The sequence below is a fragment of the Oncorhynchus kisutch genome, linkage group LG7, assembly GCF_002021735.2.
Source record: "Oncorhynchus kisutch isolate 150728-3 linkage group LG7, Okis_V2, whole genome shotgun sequence".
NCBI lineage: Eukaryota > Metazoa > Chordata > Actinopteri > Salmoniformes > Salmonidae > Oncorhynchus > Oncorhynchus kisutch.
This window is the reverse complement of record NC_034180.2, coordinates 6,892,151-6,910,907: the sequence shown is the minus strand read 5'-3', so window position 1 is coordinate 6,910,907 and position 18,757 is coordinate 6,892,151. Positions and strand designations below refer to the sequence as shown.

The 18,757-nt window shown below is 42.4% G+C and overlaps 1 protein-coding gene across 2 annotated transcripts in view; it reads right to left on the bottom strand.

The window, feature by feature from the left end:
- Positions 1–17,742, bottom strand: part of LOC109894061 (zinc finger protein 143-like) — a 28,395-nt gene extending 10,653 nt beyond the window's left edge. Inside the window, exons 1-6 of one of the 2 annotated variants that reach the window (XM_031828170.1) lie at positions 17,280–17,742; positions 13,452–13,582; positions 13,084–13,251; positions 6,222–6,374; positions 5,915–6,026; positions 3,922–5,604 (exon numbers count right to left, since the gene is read on the bottom strand). In XM_031828170.1, the coding sequence (XP_031684030.1) occupies positions 4,733–5,604; positions 5,915–6,026; positions 6,222–6,374; positions 13,084–13,251; positions 13,452–13,582; positions 17,280–17,562 (1,719 nt within the window). In that variant the 5' untranslated portion in view covers positions 17,563–17,742 and the 3' untranslated portion in view covers positions 3,922–4,732. Of the gene's footprint in view, positions 1–3,921; positions 5,605–5,914; positions 6,027–6,221; positions 6,375–13,083; positions 13,252–13,451; positions 13,583–17,279 lie in introns of those variants that run through there. The other variant, XM_031828169.1, reaches the window with a different exon arrangement.
- Positions 17,743–18,757: the final 1,015 nt, after the last annotated feature.

Sequence of the window (18,757 nt, the reverse complement as noted above, 5' to 3'; positions counted from 1 at the left end):
GTCTCTACCGCCATCAACACCACAGGTCCTACTGGATTGCTGACTGTAAACACAAATTGTACATTAGAGCATATTAAGGTTTGCAGTATACAGTTGAAGTCGGAAGGTTACATACACCTAGCCAAATACATTTAAACTCGGTTTTTCACAATTCCTGACATTTAATCAGAGTAAAAATTCCCTGTCTTAGGTCAGTTAGGATCACCACTTTATTTTAAGAATGTGAAATGTCAGAATAATAGTAGAGAATGATTTCTTTCAGCTTTTATTTCTTTCATCACATTCCCAGTTGGTCAGAAGTTTACATACACTCAATTAGTATTTAGTAGCATTGCCTTTAAATTGTTTAACTTGGGTCAAATGTTTTGGGTAGCCTTCCACAAGCTTCCCATAATAATTTGAGTGAATTTTGGTCCAGTCCTCCTGACCAAGCTGGTGTAACTGAGTCAGGTTTGTGGGCCTCCTTGCTCGCACACGCTTTTTCAGTTCTGCCCACACATTTTCTATGGGATTGAGGTCAGGGCTTTGTGATGGCCACTCCAATACCTTGACTTTGTTGTCCTTAAGCCATTTTGCCACAACTTTGGAAGTATGCTTGGGGTCACTGTCCATTTGGAAGACCCATTTGCGACCAAGCTTTAACTTCCTGACTGATGTCTTGAGAAAGTGGTGATCCTAAGACAGGGCATTTTTACTAGGATTAAATATCAGGAATTGTGAAAAACTGAGTTTAAATGTATTTGGCTAAGGTGTATGTAAACTTCTGACTTCAACTGTAGGTATAGATATTAAAACGACTATGCATAGATAATAACAGAGTAGCAGCAGCATGGAGGGGGGAGGGCAATGCAAATAGTCTGGGTAGCTATTTGATTAGATGTTCAGGAGTCTTTTGGCTTGGGGGTAGAAGCTGTTTAGAAGCCTCTTGGACCTAGTCTTGGTGCTCCGGTACCACTTGCTGTGCGGTAGCGTAGAGAACAGTCTTTGACTAGGGTGGCAGGAGTGTTTGACAACTTTTAGGGCCTTCCTCTGACATTACCTGGTATAAAGGTCCTGGATGGTAGGAAGCTTGGCCCCGGTGATGTACTGGGCCTAACACACTTCCCTCTGTAGTGCCTTGCGGTCAGAGGCCGAGCAGTTGCCATTCCAGGCAGTGAGGCAACCCGCCAGTATGCTCTCGATGGTGCAGCTGTAAAACCTTTTGAGGATCTGAGGACCCATGCCAAATCTTTTCAGTCACCTGAGGGGGAAGAGGTTTTGGTGTGCTTGGACCATGATAGTTTGTTGGTGTGGACGCCAAGGAACTTGAAGCTCTCAACCTGCTCCACTACAGCCCTGTCCATGAGAATGGGGGCATGCTCGGTCCAACTTTTCCTGTAGTCCACAATCATCTTCTTTGTCTTGATCACTTTGAGGGAGAGGTTGTCCTTGCACCACATGGTCAGGTCTCTGACCTCTTCCCTATAGGTGGTCTCATTGATCAGGCCTACCACTGTTGTGTCACCGGCAAACTTAAAGATGGTGTTGGAGTCGTGCCTGGCCGTGCAGTCATGAGTGAACAGGGAGTACAGGAGGGGACTGAGCACACACCCCTTGTTGTTAACTACCCTTACCACCTGGGAGCGGCCCATCAGGAAGTCCAGGATCCAGTTGCAGAGGGAGGTGTTTAGTCCCAGGTTCCTTAGCTTAGTGATGAGTTTGAGGGCACTATGGTGTTGAACACTGAGCTGAAGTCAATGATTCGCAATCTGACATAAACTCAGCAACATCCTCTCACTGTCAACTGTGCAAACTTAACATGTGTAAATATTTGTATGAACATAAGATTCAACAACTGAGACATAAACTGAACAAGTTCCAAAAATGTGACTAACAGAAATTGAAAAATGTGTCCCTGAACAAACCTGCAAGTTCCCAGAATTTTCTGGGGGGGAATGGCCCTAGCCCTCACGCTTCGATCCAACAGGTCCCACACGTGCTCAATGGGATTGAGATCCGGGCTCCTCTCTGGCCATGGCAGAACACTGACATTTCTGTCTTGCAGGAAATCACGCACAGAACGAGCAGTATAGCTGGTGGCATTGTCATGCTGGAGGGTCATGTCAGGATGAGCCTGCAGGAAGGGTACCACATGAGGGAGGAGGATGTCTTCCCTGTAACGCACAGCGTTGAGATTGCCTGCAATGACAACAAGCTCAGTCCGATGATGCTGTGACACACCGCCCCAGACCATGACAGACAATCCACCTCCAAATCGATCCCGCTCCAGAGTACAGGCCTCGACGTAACGCTCATTCTTTCGACGATAAACACAAATCCGACCATCACCCCTGGTGAGACAAAACCGCGACTCGTCAGTGAATTGCACTTTTTGCCAGTCCTGTCTGGTCCAGCAACGGTGGGTTTGTGCCCATAGGCGACTTTGTTGCCGGTGATGTCTGGTGAGGACCTGCCTAACAACAGGCCTACAAGCCCTCAGTCCAGCCTCTCTCAGCCTATTGCGGACAGTCTGAGCACTGATGGAGGGATTGTGCGTTCCTGGTGTAACTCGGGCAGTTGTTATTGCCATCCTGTACCTGTCCCGCATGTGTGATATTCGGATGTACCGATCCTGTGCAGGTGTTGTTACACATGGTCTGCCACTGCGAGGACGATCAGCTGTCCGTCCTGTCTCCCTGTAATGCTGTCTTAGACGTCTCACAGTATGGACATTGCAATTTATTGTCCTGGCCACATCTGCAGTCTTGATGCCTCCTTGCAGCATGACTAAGGCACGTTCACGCAGATGAGCAGGGACCCTGGGCATCTTTCTTTTGGTGTTTTTCAGAGTCCGTAGAAAGGCCTCTTTAGTGTCCTAAGTTTTCATAACTGTGACCTTAATTGCCTACCGTCTGTAAGCTGTTCCACAGGTGCATGTTCATTAATTGTTTATGGTTCATTGAACAAGCATGGGAAACATTGTTTAAACCCTTTACAATGAAGATCTGTGAAATTATTTGGATTTTTACAAATTATCTTTGAAAGACAGGGTCCTGAAAAAGGGACGTTTCTTTTTTTGCTGAGTTTAGGTGTTCCTTTTGTCCAGGTGTGAAAGGGCAGTGTGGAGTGCAACAGAGATTGCATCATCTGTGGATCTGTTGGAGCGGTATGCAAATTAGAGTGGGTCTAGGGTTTCTGGGATAATCGTGTTGATGTGAGCCATGATCAACATTTCAAAGCATTTCATGGCTACAGACGTGAGTGCTACGCGTCAGTAGTCATTTAGGGAGGTTACCTTAGTTCTTGGGCACAGGGATTATGGTGGTTTGCTTGAAACATGTAGGTATTACAGACTCAGACAGGGAGAGGTTGAAAATGTCAGTGAAGACACTTGACAGTTGGTCAGCGCATGCTCGGAGTACACGTCCTGGTAATCCGTTTGGCCCTGCGGCCTTGTGAATGTTGACCTGTTTAATGGTCTTACTCACATCGGCTGCGGAGAGCGGGATCACACAATCGCCTGGAACAGCTGATGCTCTCAGTTGGGAGACGGCACACGAGGATTGGGCCAAACTGCCAGTACAGAGGTACAGGAAGCTCATCGATGGCTATAGGAAGCTCTTGATTGCAATTATATTGACCAAAGGCTGTGCTAGCAAATATTACGTCTAGGGTGTCAATAATTTAGTCAATGCCAAGTTTATTTTCTGATTTAAGTGGATATATTAAGTTCTGAATCATAAACATAGGTTACATAATTCTGGAGACCAAATACATTGGTGAATTTCAACTTATTTTTAGGGAAAATGGTCAGTTAGTTGATAAAAGTGCAAGGGCCACGACTGTGTGTGTTGATTAAATAATGAAGTATAATGTTTTGGTTAGATTGACAAGGGAAACTCAGTCCCTTCAAGGATACAAAAATAACCAAGACAGTCAGAACAGAGTCAATTTTGTATATAATTTCAACAAATCTACTTGCATAATGAAGTACAGTACTTTTATTGCACAAAACGATACTGTGAACGATAAATGAACTTTTCTCACTATGGTAACTTTTCTGTAAATCTGGAACCCTTACTTTGATAAAAATTTATTTTAGAATACTTCGGAAAAGGTTTAACATTATAAGGCACCATCCTGATCTCACTATAACACCAATGTCAACCTAAAGGGACTAAGTTTGTCATTCTTCATTAGTGAAGTATTTTTACAGACAGCATCACACCAACCATTACCATATCATCTACTCTGCCTCATCATACTCATTCTTTCCTCAGTTCAATCACATTTCAATCAAATGTATTAAAAAGGCCCTTTTACATCAGCAGATGTCACAAAGTGCTATACAGAAACCCAGCCTAAAACCCCCAACAGCAAGGAATGCATGATGTAAAAGCACGGTGGCTATGAAAAACTCCCTAGAAAGGCAGGAACCTAGGAAGAAAGCTAGAGAGGAACCAGGCTCTGAGGGGTGGCCAGTCCTCTTCTAGCTGTGCTGGGTGGAGTTCACCTCATCCAGTTCCCTACTACATCCAAAAGCAACAGAATTAACTACAAACACACTAACCGGTACTACATATCACTATACTCTATACATGGGCCATGTTTTCTGCTGGTGTATCCTGAGGTCTCTCCTCTGAGAACCTCTTCCCGCAGTGCGTACAGGCGAACAGCCTCTCTCCCTTGTGGACCTTCAGGTGCATCTTCAGCTGGTGCTGGTGGGAGAACCTCTTCTCACACTGGGGCAGCTTCAGGATTTCTCCCCTGTGTGGACACTCTGGTGCCTCTTCAGGTTGAACAAGTGTGAAAAACTGGCCCGGCACAGGTGGCAATTGAATGGCTTCTCCCCTGTATGGACCCTCTGGTGCCTCTTCAGGCTGAACGAGTGTGAAAAACTGGCCCAGCACAGGTGGCAGCCGTATGGTTTCTCCCCCGTGTGAATCCTCTGGTGGATCTCTACTTGTTTGGGGAAACTGAAGGTTTTCCCACAGAACGAACACGGGAAGCGCTTCTCTTTGGCGATGCCACCTTTACTGATTCTGTCTCTACTACTGTCATTGGTCAATGGGCTTGTGTAGCCATTTAGTGTTGAGGCACTGGCATTGTCTGAGGTCTGGTTTAACATTAGGAGAGTGTGAGGAGGATGAAGGCGAGGGAGTGTCTGTGTTGTTGCAGGGTCCATGTTCCAATTGATAGATCCTATAGAAGGCAGGCTGAAGGCAGCACCTGTTAGGGGGTTAACCTGAGGCGCCATCAGTCTCTCTGAATCACAACTATAGGAGCAGGATGGAGCATCGCTAGCTGAGTCTGTGTCTGTTCTCATACAGACACCTCCCCGTCCCCGCAGACCAAATCTACGCCTTACCCTGGTCTCAGCCAGTCTGTTGTCATGAAGACTAAGTTCAGCTGTTGTTTTGTGTTCGACAGTCTGTTTCTGGTTGTGGTTAACAGTGTTGTTCCCCAGCCCAGAGTTGAGGACACTGTCCCATCCACTGACCACTACGTCGCCTCTGGTCCTGGCTTGCTCAGTGATGTCATCCCCCAGGCCATTGACTGCACCCGTCTGGCTCTGGGAATCCAAGATGGCCACCCAGTCTCCTCTGTTGGCCTCCAGCCAACCACCTGCAGGAAGAGGTTACAAAATAAACTTTGGCAGAGAAAACTCTACATATGGAGTGTTTTTGAGTCAATTAAAAGTGTTTTTGTCAATTACTTTGTTGTATGAAACACAAGTTGTAATGATTTAATTTTATGAATGAAGAAAAAACAACAGCCAGGAGTATCACTATTACCACTGAAGATCTATTACTGTATGGAGGCTATATGTATTACTATTCCCATTGAAGATGTATTACTGTATGGAGGCTATATGTATTACTATTCCCATTGAAGATCTATTACTGTATGGAGGCTATATGTAGTTCTCCCTTACCTTGCTCCCCCATCTTTAGTCCACTCAGCAGGTCAATGCTCTCTGGTCCGTCTTCTATTGTCTCCTCTTTGACTAGCAGCATGTCAGGCTTCCCATCCTCCATGTCTACTGACTGTAAGAGATACAGAGTGAGAGGATGTTGGATCAAGACATCTGATATGAGCACCCTGCTATGGAGCATCTTCTGATTGGCCAATGAGGGATTGCTATGAGTACTATGCAAACATGTTAGTTGATTTGATACTATACTAATGGTTGGAGAATTCAATTCAATGGAGAATTCAACAGTAGTTCACAGTGGGCTCACCTCAGTGAGACTGTGTGTGGTCCTGTGCTGCTCAGCTGGTTCCACTGGGGGTTCAGGAGAAGGTGTAGTCTGGTTGTTCTCCATGACCATGGTCCCCTCAGGTTTCCCCAGACCCTCCTCACACCCCTCCTCCTTCACCAGCAGCACCTCCTCCTGGAAGAGACAGGGAATACAGATCACACAGACATACACTCCCTCAGGTACGTACACACATAATAAACACACTTTCAACATGGAGTGTTTACCCATCCCCACTACGTTTGAGTCCTATACTGTAGTTACAGAACGACTTCATTGTGGTTAAACCCATCATGGTGAACGTAAATATGAGTAATCATCAGGCAAGCCTGACTCAACTATTTTGATGTGCACAGTAGGTGTTTGTTAGTGTGTGGGTATGTGTAGGTACAGTGCAGTGAAGGCTGCTGAGGGGAGAACAGCTCATAATAATGGCTGGAATGGATTAAATGGAATGGTATAAAAACAAGGTTTTCATACCATTCCATTCACTCTATTCCATCCCTTAAACTCCATTTCAGCCTCTATTATGAGCCGTTTTCCCCTTAGCAGCCGCCACTGTTAGAGTGCCTTGACTTTTTCCAAATTTTGTTGTGTTACAGCCTAAAAGTAAAATGGGTTAAATTGAGATTTTTTGGGTTACTGGCCTACACACAATACCCGATAATGCCAAAGTGGAATTGTTTTTCAAAATTTTTACTAATTAATGAAATACAGTGCCTTGCGAAAGTATTCGGCCCCCTTGAACTTTGCGACCTTTTGCCACATTTCAGGCTTCAAACATAAAGATATAAAACTGTATTTTTTTGTGAAGAATCAACAACAAGTGGGACACAATCATGAAGTGGAATGACATTTATTGGATATTTCAAACTTTTTTAACAAATCAAAAACTGAAAAATTGGGCGTGCTAAATTATTCAGCCCCCTTAAGTTAATACTTTGTAGCGCCACCTTTTGCTGCGATTACAGCTGTAAGTCGCTTGGGGTAAGTCTCTATCAGTTTTGCACATCGAGAGACTGAAATTTTTTCCCATTCCTCCTTGCAAAACTGCTCGAGCTCAGTGAGGTTGGATGGAGAGCATTTGTGAACAGCAGTTTTCAGTTCTTTCCACAGATTCTCGATTGGATTCAGGTCTGGACTTTGACATGGCCATTCTAACACCTGGATATGTTTATTTTTGAACCATTCCATTGTAGATTTTGCTTTATGTTTTGGATCATTGTCTTGTTGGAAGACAAATCTCAGTCCCAGTCTCAGGTCTTTTGCAGACTCCATCAGGTTTTCTTCCAGAATGGTCCTGTATTTGGCTCCATCCATCTTCCCATCAATTTTAACCATCTTCCCTGTCCCTGCTGAAGAAAAGCAGGCCCAAACCATGATGCTGCCACCACCATGTTTGACAGTGGGGATGGTGTGTTCAGGGTGATGGGCTGTGTTGCTTTTACGCCAAACATAACGTTTTGCATTGTTGCCAAAAAGTTCAATTTTGGTTTCATCTGACCAGAGCACCTTCTTCCACATGTTTGGTGTGTCTCCCAGGTGGCTTGTGGCAAACTTTAAACAACACTTTTTATGGATATCTTTAAGAAATGGCTTTCTTCTTGCCACTCTTCCATAAAGGCCAGATTTGTGCAATATACGACTGATTGTTGTCCTATGGACAGAGTCTCCCACCTCAGCTGTAGATCTCTGCAGTTCATCCAGAGTGATCATGGGCCTCTTGGCTGCATCTCTGATCAGTCTTCTCCTTGTATGAGCTGAAAGTTTAGAGGGACGGCCAGGTCTTGGTAGATTTGCAGTGGTCTGATACTCCTTCCATTTCAATATTATCGCTTGCACAGTGCTCCTTGGGATGTTTAAAGCTTGGGAAATCTTTTTGTATCCAAATCCGGCTTTAAAAACTTCTTCACAACAGTATCTCGGACCTGCCTGGTGTGTTCCTTGTTCTTCATGATGCTCTCTGCGCTTTTAACGGACCTCTGAGACTATCACAGTGCAGGTGCATTTATACGGAGACTTGATTACACACAGGTGGATTGTATTTATCATCATTCGTCATTTAGGTCAACATTGGATCATTCAGAGATCCTCACTGAACTTCTGGAGAGAGTTTGCTGCACTGAAAGTAAAGGGGCTGAATAATTTTGCACGCCCAATTTTTCAGTTTTTGATTTGTTAAAAAAGTTTCAAATATCCAATATATGTCGTTCCACTTCATGATTGTGTCCCACTTGTTGTTGATTTTTCACAAAAAAATACAGTTTTATATCTTTATGTTTGAAGCCTGAAATGTGGCAAAAGGTCGCAAAGTTCAAGGGGGCCGAATACTTTCGCAAGGCACCGTATGAAAAGCTGAAATGACTTGAGTCAATTAGTATTCAACCCCTGACTTTAAGACAGAGTTTAATGGCTGTGATAGGAGAACGGATCAACAACATTGTAGTTACTCCACAATACTAACCTATTTGACAGAGTGAAAAGAAGGAAGCCTGTACAGAATAAAAAATATTCCAAAACATGCATCCTGTTTGCAACAAGGCACTAAATTAATACTGCAAAAATGTGACAAAGAATTAACTTTTTCCAGAATACAGAATGCAAATCCAGTACAACACATTACTATGTACCACTCTCCACATTTTCAAGCATAGTGGTAGCTACATCATGTTATGAGTATGCTTGTAATCATTAAGTACTGGGGAGTTTTTCAGGATAGAAAATAAACAGAATGGAGCTAAGCACAGGAAAAATTCTAGAGGAGAAACCTGGTTCAGTTTGCTTTCCACCAGATACTAGGAGGAATTCATATTTCAGCAGGACAATAACCTAAAAATACAAGGCCAAATCTACACCGTTTCTTACCAAGAAGACCGCAAATGTTCCTGAGTGGCCAAGCTAGTTTAGCCTTAAATCTACTTGAAAATCTATGCCAAGACCTGAAAATGGTTGTCTAGCAATGATCAACAACCAATTTGACAGAGATGGAAGATTTTTGTTTAATAATAAATGGGTAAATGTTGCACAATTCAGGTGTGGAAAGCTCTTACAGACTTACTCAAAAGATTCACAGTTGTAATTACTGCCAAAGGTGATTCTAACCTGTATAGAATCAGGGGATTGAATACTTATCTAATCAAGATAGTGTTTTATTTTTCATGATAAAATAACACTTTTTTTTATAGATCGTTGACAAAAAAATTACGATTAAATCCATTTGAATCCCGCTTTGTAACAAAACAAAAATGGAAAAGTCAAAGGCTGTGAATACTTTCTCTAGGTACTGTATGTAGGCTCTAAGTGTATATTGGTTATAAAGCACTGTTGGGTGTATGTAGAATAGGGTGAGATCAGATGTGATTCATACTAAAAAGAGAGTCCCAATTAAAGTTAATGAAAAGTCAATTTTGTTTTTATTAAACAAAGTTTTATATATGCCATATGAAAACCACACATGCCTTAACAAAACATGTCCATGGACATTAAAAAGGTGTCTTGGGGGAAAAAAAGACGGTAGTTGAATAGAAGTAATGAAACAGGCATTTGTGAACATAATATAGCCTACACAGTACAAACACAATATGTAACATATATTTTATGTCTGACTGCAATTTTCTACCTAGTAATATTCAACACTGAAATCACTTACTCTCGTTATTCCACATGCATCTGTGGATCTTTTCTGCTGACAACAATGAAAATGAATCTTTGTATTTAATGCAGGGTTTGATCTAAACATCAGAAGATATCGAGTGGAATGGTTTCTATGTTATAGAGTGGAATGTTATTTCTGCTGGTGTATCCTGAGGTAGCTCCTCTCAGAACCTCTTCCTGCAGTGTGAACACTTAGAGCTGTGGCGGTCATGAAAATGTGTCAGCCATTAACTGTCATGCAAAATGACCACCGGTCTCAAGGTTATTGACCTTATATTAACATAAACACGGTTGGCATCTCCGGGTTTCCCCGCATACAAGCCGCTGATGCGCACCTTTGGACCATCTACAATTCAAATAAGTATTATAAATCCATTTAATATACTCCATCACAATAGCTGGTGTTAAGGAACATTATGATATGAAGAAAATTTATTTCAGAAGAACAGAATTTCATGTTGAGTCGGCCTAATGTATGTTACCGATCTGGGTCTGCCATGCCAATAGCAGAAAAGATACGCTTAATTCCTGTACAATTATTTTACATCATATGATTTTATATTTACAAGAATATAAGCGAACACTTATTGATAAAATGGAAAGGGTATTTTTCTCTTTTAACGATTGCTGAGCGGGTGCGCAATGGTGCGGCTATTCTGTGTTGAGTGTAAAAAGGGAGCATTTGAAAAGTTATGTGGCTACTTTAGTTGTGAGACAAACCTTAGAATGTCTTAGAAATCAAAACATATGCATGATGCAACTATTGATGATTTGAAAAAGTTGCAAAACAGGCATGTGCTCTATTTCATGCCTAGACTGCACACGCTCTTCATTAATATTCCCTCCCATCAGACTATTCTCAATTTAATACGGTCTTTATACTAAATAATATATGTGTGAAATTAGTTTAGATTTAGAATGGGCCATTATCAGCTGCATGTGCATGCCATCCGTATGCACTTGACAGTGTCGATGAAACACGAACGCTATAATAGGTGTGTTGGAAAAATGACCAGCTCCTGACGCGCATCATTAATTCATTATGAATAAGATTTATTTGATTTCATTCTTCATTAAAATGTAACCACAATGTTCAGTTGAAATGACTCGCATTTGCACGCACCAACAGTAGGGATATATATATATAAATATGGATTTGGGCTAATTCTGAGGAAGTGGAAACTCAAAATGCATTAGCTAGAAAACTAAATATAATATGCTGATAGTTAGCTGTGTAATTTACTAATCTAACAGTTCATGTAGTTAGTTAAAAGTTAATGTAATGTCCTGAAAACTTTTCAGCATATCCAATGATATCTATAGGCCTATGCAATTACTTCGCCCCGTGTAAACTATATCTCAAAGCCATAGCCTACCAGACTCTCGACCTACGTCTTGTCCAAGTCCGTACAGGAGTTGCAGCGATGGGACAAGACTGTAACTACCAATTAGGTCTCACAAAATTGGGGAGAAAAAGGGGTAACAAGTGCAAAAGAAGAAAAAAAAGCAAGCTGAGACCCTCCTCTCTCCAACAGTCACAACAGTAGACCTATTTGCTTTCAAAACTGTGATTTTCCCCCAATTGCAACTTGGAGCGCAGAGAGAGAACGTGGTTTTGAGGAGACGTTTCGGATAATAACAGCAAGTCTATGTCAATATAAAAATGTGGAACTTGAAATTGAATGACTGTAGTCAAATTCCACGTGACTGTTGAGTTATGGCAACTGGGCTACTCAAACTGCGCTCTGTAAATGAATGGTGCTGATGGGCGTTAGTAGCCTGCCAAACTTGCTAACGCCCATCAAGACGCTAATGGCCTGGTACTCAACACTCTATTGTCCCTCAAATCACTCTGCGCAGAGAGAGAGAGAGCGTGATTTGGAGGATGGATGAGACGTTTCGGGTAATAGCAGCAAGCCTATTTCAATATAAATATGTGGAAATTCAAAATTGAATGTCATGGTCAATAGACACGTATTCCTGCTATTTCCAACCCTGCAGATTATTCAAATTCAATCATGAAGTGTTTGATAAGATTTTCAAATGCATTGATGTCAGAGTAATTTGAGGGACAATAGAGCGTTGAGTACCAGGCTATTAGCGTCTTGATGGCCGTTAGCAAGTTTGGCAGGCTACTAACATCCATCAGCACCATTCATTTACAGAGTACAGTTTGAGTAGCCCTGTTACTATGACTCAACGGTCACGTGGAATTTGACTACAGTCATGACTCGTGACCACCAGTCTGGCGGTATTACGGGTCACCGTAAAAGCCCTACACACAAGGGAACGGCCTCTCTCCCGTGTGGGCCTTCAGGTGCATCTTCAGCTGGTGCTGGTGGGAGAAACTCTTTTCACACTGGGGGCAGCTATAGGATTTCTCCCCTGTGTGGACCCTCTGATGCCTCTTCAGGTTGCAAGCCTGGGCGAAGCGCATATGACACTGGGTACAGCTGTAGGGCTTCTCCCCTGTATGGATCCTCTGGTGGATCTCTACCTTCTGGGGGCGGCTGAAGCCTTTGTTACAGAACATGCAGAGGAACCGTTTCTCTTTACTATTGGCTGATGTGGCTCCTCTTCCCCGAGCCTGAGCTCTAGCCCTGTCATTTGAGTTCAATACCTGATCGAAAAGGACGCGGCCGTGTGAATCGGAAGGTACCATCGACGTGGACACTGGGTTGCGATCCCTGAGCGGGTGTAAAGGGGAGTGGGTTGTGACATTTGGATTTGTCTGTAAGCTTTCCCTGTAGACTAAGAAGTCACTGGTGTTGCCCTGCGAGTGTCTTTCTCCTAAGTGAGTCTCGTCTGCATTCCATGTCAGAGGAGTGTCGCTCTCCACTTTCACAGTCACCTCATCTACGACCAGACCCTCCCCTTTCTTATCTAGGGACCCTTCAGAGTATACACTACTACTGTACCGGTTCCAGTCCTCTCTCAATGGATTAGTCTGTGTATCTAAGCCGGCAGGCATGTCACTAGGTGTCATCTCTGTAGAGTATGAACAGGACGGATCATTGCCAGTCTGTAATGTGTCACCTGAGTCCTGATGGGACAGAACCGTCCTCGGGCTCGTGTTGCCGTAAAGTAAATACTCTGAGCGGGGAGCAGGAGGACAGCCCAGTCGGTCCAGCCCTGTCAAAGTCTCTGTATCTGTCTCGGACTTGAGGACGGCGTTCAGCGTTCCACTGACCTCCGTGATGTTTCGTCGGGTAATGGGTGGCGCTGGGGCGGAGGTGGGGTCCTCCGTGGCTACAGGGGGAGCTCCAGCCGTTCCAGTATGGATGTCTCTGCTGTGCTGTGGGTCCTCCACTTCTTGAGACCTCTCCAGCTTGACCCCAGGACCTGCAGCCTCTGCATCCTGACACAAGAATAGAGGAGATTATTACCGGTACATGAGATTAATTGGATAACAATGTCATAGGGAAGTCTAAGAAGCTCCCCTATGGCAGATACATTAGGATGTACTTGTAAGCAAGTGAACAGCTGAGGGGAGTCTTTCTGAAATATACAGGCCACATTTGATCTACTGTAATTTTTATGTAATACTATTACACTAACCTCTATCATAATAACGTTCTGGGTTGAGGTTCCACTCCCCTCATCAACAGTGATTGGTTGGTCATCTCTCCATGTGTTGTGTTCCGCTGGCTTCACAAAGCTCCTGTGGCCTCCAGTGAGATGTCCTTCACCTGAGAGAGTGATTGGGAGAAAAGAGGTGATTAGGTACTGTCAATGCTCAAAGCGATATTGTACACTATTGACAGTTTTGTCTGTCTACAATTGGCAAGGATGTAAGGTAACAATTCAAATAACTTCTTGATACACTATTTATAGATCAGTAGATTATGTCCCATGCATCACATTGTTTTCAATTATTAAATAATAGGAAATGCAGTAAATCAAGAACCTGGCTAGTATATGATAGTGTCTTTGTGCAAGATTGCTAAATAACCAGGGGAATTATTACATACAATCCCAAAACAGACCAAGATAGATTTCTGGTTAAAAAATTTAAAGTCACATATGCGCAGAGAGGAAAGGACAACCTTCTGCAAAATGTACCTTTAGCTTTTTTTCTTAAAAAATGATCTTCATTGAAGTGAACATTTTACAAATCATAAATAGTTCACATGAAAACAATTCTAGTTTCACATCAATACATTTTAGTTCATAATTACATAACGTGATTTACAGATTTAATAGTGTCCGTGGCAGAGTCCATCTTATTTCTTCCTTTTAGTTCCATTTTGACTTGTATTTTCTTTTTATTGAACAAAACGTTATTTCAGTCATAATGCACCTTGCCTTCCAAATTTTACTGTTCACAATGTATATTATTGTCCACCATAAATCTTTAGTAATGTCATCCACGTGAGTATCGAAGACACCGTGAAAGACAGACTTGGGATTTATACATACAGTACCAGTCAAAAGATTGGACACACCTACTCATTCTCATTCTTATTTTTACTATTTTCTACATTGTAGAATAATAGTGAAGACATCAAAACTATGATATAACACATATGGAATCATGTAGTAAACCAAAAAGTGTTACATAAATCTAAATGTGGGAACTCCTTCAAGACTGTTGGAAAAGCATTCCAGGTGAAGCTGGTTGAGAGAATGCCAAGAGTGTGCAAAGCTGTCATCAAGGCAAAGGGTGGCTACTTTGAAGAATCTCAAATATAAAATATATTTTGATTTATTTAAACCTCTACAGCAGTGGTTCCCAAACTATTTATAGTCCCGTACCCTTCAAACATTCAACCTCCAGCTGCGCACCCCCTCTAGCACCAGGGTCAGCGCACACTCAAATGTTGTTTTTTGTCATCATTGTAAGCCTGCCACACACACACACTATACGATACATTTATTAAACATAAGAATGAGTGTGAGTTGTCACAACCCAGCTCATGGGAAGTGACAAAGAGCTCTTATAGGACCAGTGCACAAATAATAATAATCAATCCATTTTACTCTTTATTTAGCCATCTTACATATAAAACCTTATTTATTAATCAAAAACTGTGAATAACTCACCATAGGTTAATGAGAAGGGAGTGCTGGAAAGGATGCACATAACTCTGCAATGTTGGGTTGTATTGGAGAGTCTCATTCTTAAATCATTTTCTACACACAGTCTGTGCCTGTATTTAGTTTTCATGCTATTGACGTCTGAGAATCCACTCTCACATAGGTACGTGGTTGCAAAGGGCATCAGTGTTTTAACAGCATGATTTGCCAAGGCAGGCTACTCTAAGTGCAGCCCAATCCAGAAATATGGCAGTGGCTTCTGATTAAATTCAATTTTCACAAAACCGCTTTTTGCAATTTCGATGAGACTCTCTTGTTCAGATATCGGTAAGTAGACTGGAGGCAGGGCATGAAAGGGATAACAAATCCAGTTGTTTGTGTCATCATGCAAGCGGTCAGACAAGTGAAAATGATGGTCAGTAAAAGAAAACTTTAAGCTTGTCTCTCAATTTAAAAAATGTCTTACTTTGCCCCTTGATAACCAGCGCACTTCTGTATGTTGTAAAAGCGTTACATGGTCGCTGCCCATATCATTGCATAATGCAGAAAAGACACGAGAGTTCAGGGGCCTTGCTATAACAAAGTTAACCATTTTCACTGTAGTGTCCAAAACATCTTTCAAGCTGTCAGGCATTCCCTTGGTAGCAAGAGCCTCTTGGGGGATGCTGCAGTGTACCCAAGTGGCATTGGGACCAACTGCTTACACGAGGGTTACCACTCCACTATGTCTCCCTGTCATGGCTTTCACACCATCCGTACAGATAAATCAAAGAGGAGGATGTCTTCCTTAATTGACCCCCATAAACGTAACAGACATATAACAGGAGCTGTGCCAGGCCCGCCACGTCTGTTGACTCATCCAGCTGTAAAGCATATAATTCACTGGCTTGTATCCAAAGCAGTAATTGTTTCAAAACATCTCCTGCTATGTCACTGATGTGTCGTGAAACAGTGTTGTTTGATGAAGGCATTGTCTGTATAGTTTTTGGGGCCTTTTCCCCAAGCCATATCCACGGCAGCAGGAAGAATGAAGTCCTCCACAATAGTATGGGGCTTGCCTGTCCTAGACATTCAGTAGCTCACTATATAAGATGCTTCTAGCACCTTCTTGTTAATGGTATCTGTTGCTTTTACTACTCGAAAGTCATCTTTATTCTTGCTCCAAAAACTCTCGTGGCTTATTTGCACAAGAGTGAAGGTTTCCCGAAGGAGAGTAACGGTTAATGTGATTGGATGTTAATTATTTGACTAGGCTACCTGTATTTGACATTATGTTATTTCGCTGAACACTAGATTTAATTTTATTTTTGGCAGTGAAACGAGGCTACTCAGGTGAGAATAAATCCTCACCCAAATGTATAGCCCCGTTGGAAAATATAAATGTACTGTTTGAAAATGTGAAGAAAAATAAATATATATATATATTTTTTAAATGCACGTACTCCAGTTTGGGAATACCTGCTCTACGGGATCGGTGTCCCCCCCACGGGATGGTTAAGCTAATGTAGGCTAATGTGATTAGCATGAGGTTGTAGGTAACATGAACATTTCCCAGGACATAGACATATCTGATAAGGGCAGAAAGCTTAAATTCTTGTTGATCTAACTACACTGTCCAATTTACAGTAGCTATTACCATGCTATGGGTTGAGGAGAGTGCACAATTATGAACTTGAAAATGTATTAATAAACAAATTAAGCACATTTGGGCAGTCTTGATACAACATTTTGAACAGATATGCAATGGTTCATTAGATCAGACTAAAACCTTTGCACGTACACTGCTTCCATCTAGTGGCCAAAATCTAAATTGCGCCTGGGCTGGAATAATACATTATGGCCTTTCTCTTCCATTTCAAAGATGATGGTACATGTATTATTATATTTTAGCATATCTCATGTGTTGCTACATTAATTTCATATTTACACAAACTTCAAAGTGTTTCCTTTCAAATGGGATCAAGAATATGCATATCCTTGCTTCAGGTCCTGAGCTACTGGCAGTTAGATTTGGGTATGTCATTTTAGGAGAAATTTAAATATATAAATAAATAGTTTAAAAAAACTTGATTCAGTATGTCCAAACTTTTGACTGGTAATGTACATTTTCTGTGCACTGAGTATATATATATTTTTAAACATCCTTGTTTCTGCAGGGTTCAGGTTGCGGTATGCGTCTTCAGCACCATATTTAATCAGATATCACTTTATAGTTTTTGTTAAAATTTCAATATTTCTAATTAAATGTATGAATTTGACTGAGATACCAGCTCATTTGGTTCCCTAGTCGTATTAAAATCCCCACATATAATTACGGAATTTCCCACACATAAATAGCCCCTAATGTACCTCTTGCGGTTCCTCTGTATCGGTCGAGGATCTTGACACTTCTGGGACGACTGGCGAGAATGCGCTCTCGCATCATCTTGTCTGCGCGGTCCCGTGATACCTTCAGTTCAAGTAGCTGTAGTTTCCTCTGCAATGCCCTGTTTTCTTTATGTCTTTGAGTTATTTCCAAACGAAACACTGCATAGTCATCGTCTACGAGTTTACAGACCTCTGCCACGGCTGCATTCGCTAACACCTCCATGATGGAGGCTATTTGAGTGTGAAAAACCATACAGTTAGCCATTGTTAGAACCTAGCTTTACCTAGATAACATCAACCTGTCCTGTCTCCAACGCGAATATAAGACTACCTGGGGTAAGTATGTGATGCTGTGCAGTGTGTTAATAAACGTCTGAATAACAACAACAACAAACGCTAATGTAAAAATTGTACTTGATCACTGTTCACTTCCGTTTAATTGCTCTTCTTCATGTAGTTTTCCGGCAGACTAGACGTTTTGCTGCCTTTCCCAGGTCGGAGAGCGAATTGCACATTTTGGTCACACAAATGGGGGGAAAAAGAAATTGCACCATCATCTAACCCTAGATATATCCCACTACAGGCTGTTGGCCTGGGAGGCTGGAACCCCTTCTCTCAAAACACTCAGACTTTTCTGCTGCTGCTACTACTTAACCTATCTTCTTGGATTTCTTCTCCATCTGTGTGGTACAGTTAATGACCATAGCAATAAATGACAAGAAGCCAACCTTACTAAAGCTCAAATTGTCCGGGTCACTCTGTACTGGCCTACTAGTCACAGGGATCCTCTCAGGCTCCCTTACCCGGCCTCACTTTTTCCCCCATCAACATCTACTTTCCTCACTGCCTCAGCATGAGACACTTTCTGCACTGTAACCCTGGCAACCTCAAATTGTCTCACTTGCACATGACATTTCTGATCCCCAGCAACATGCGCACCTCCACAATTGAAACACACCACCTTTTCCAAAACTACTACACACTCCTTTGTCCCATTCCCTCCTGTACACTTCTCACACCTAATAATGTCCCTCCTACATACTGCTGCAACATGAGCATACACGTGGCACCTGAAACACTGTAGTTGGTTCTGAACAAAAGCTCTTATGGGATACCTGACATGTCCTAGCATGGCTTTATCAGGTAAACACTCAATATCAAAACTCAAAAGGATAAACGGGGTCTCCTCAATCTCGCACTCGCCCCCGGGTTTGTATTGCACCAAACGGCGTGCATCACAGACATCCTCAACTTCAGTTGTTCCACCTCAACACTTAAATCCACCCCAATTATCACTTCTTTCACCGGTGCTCTGCTCCAGATAGCAAAGCAAGACACAGCTCTTGTCCCGAGGCTCGAGATGTGGAGCGCCCGCTCCTTCTGATACCACAAATTGTTTGGCCAAAAGGCACGAATCCACTTTCTCCATAAATCCTACTCCCACTGGGCCAGAGCCATCT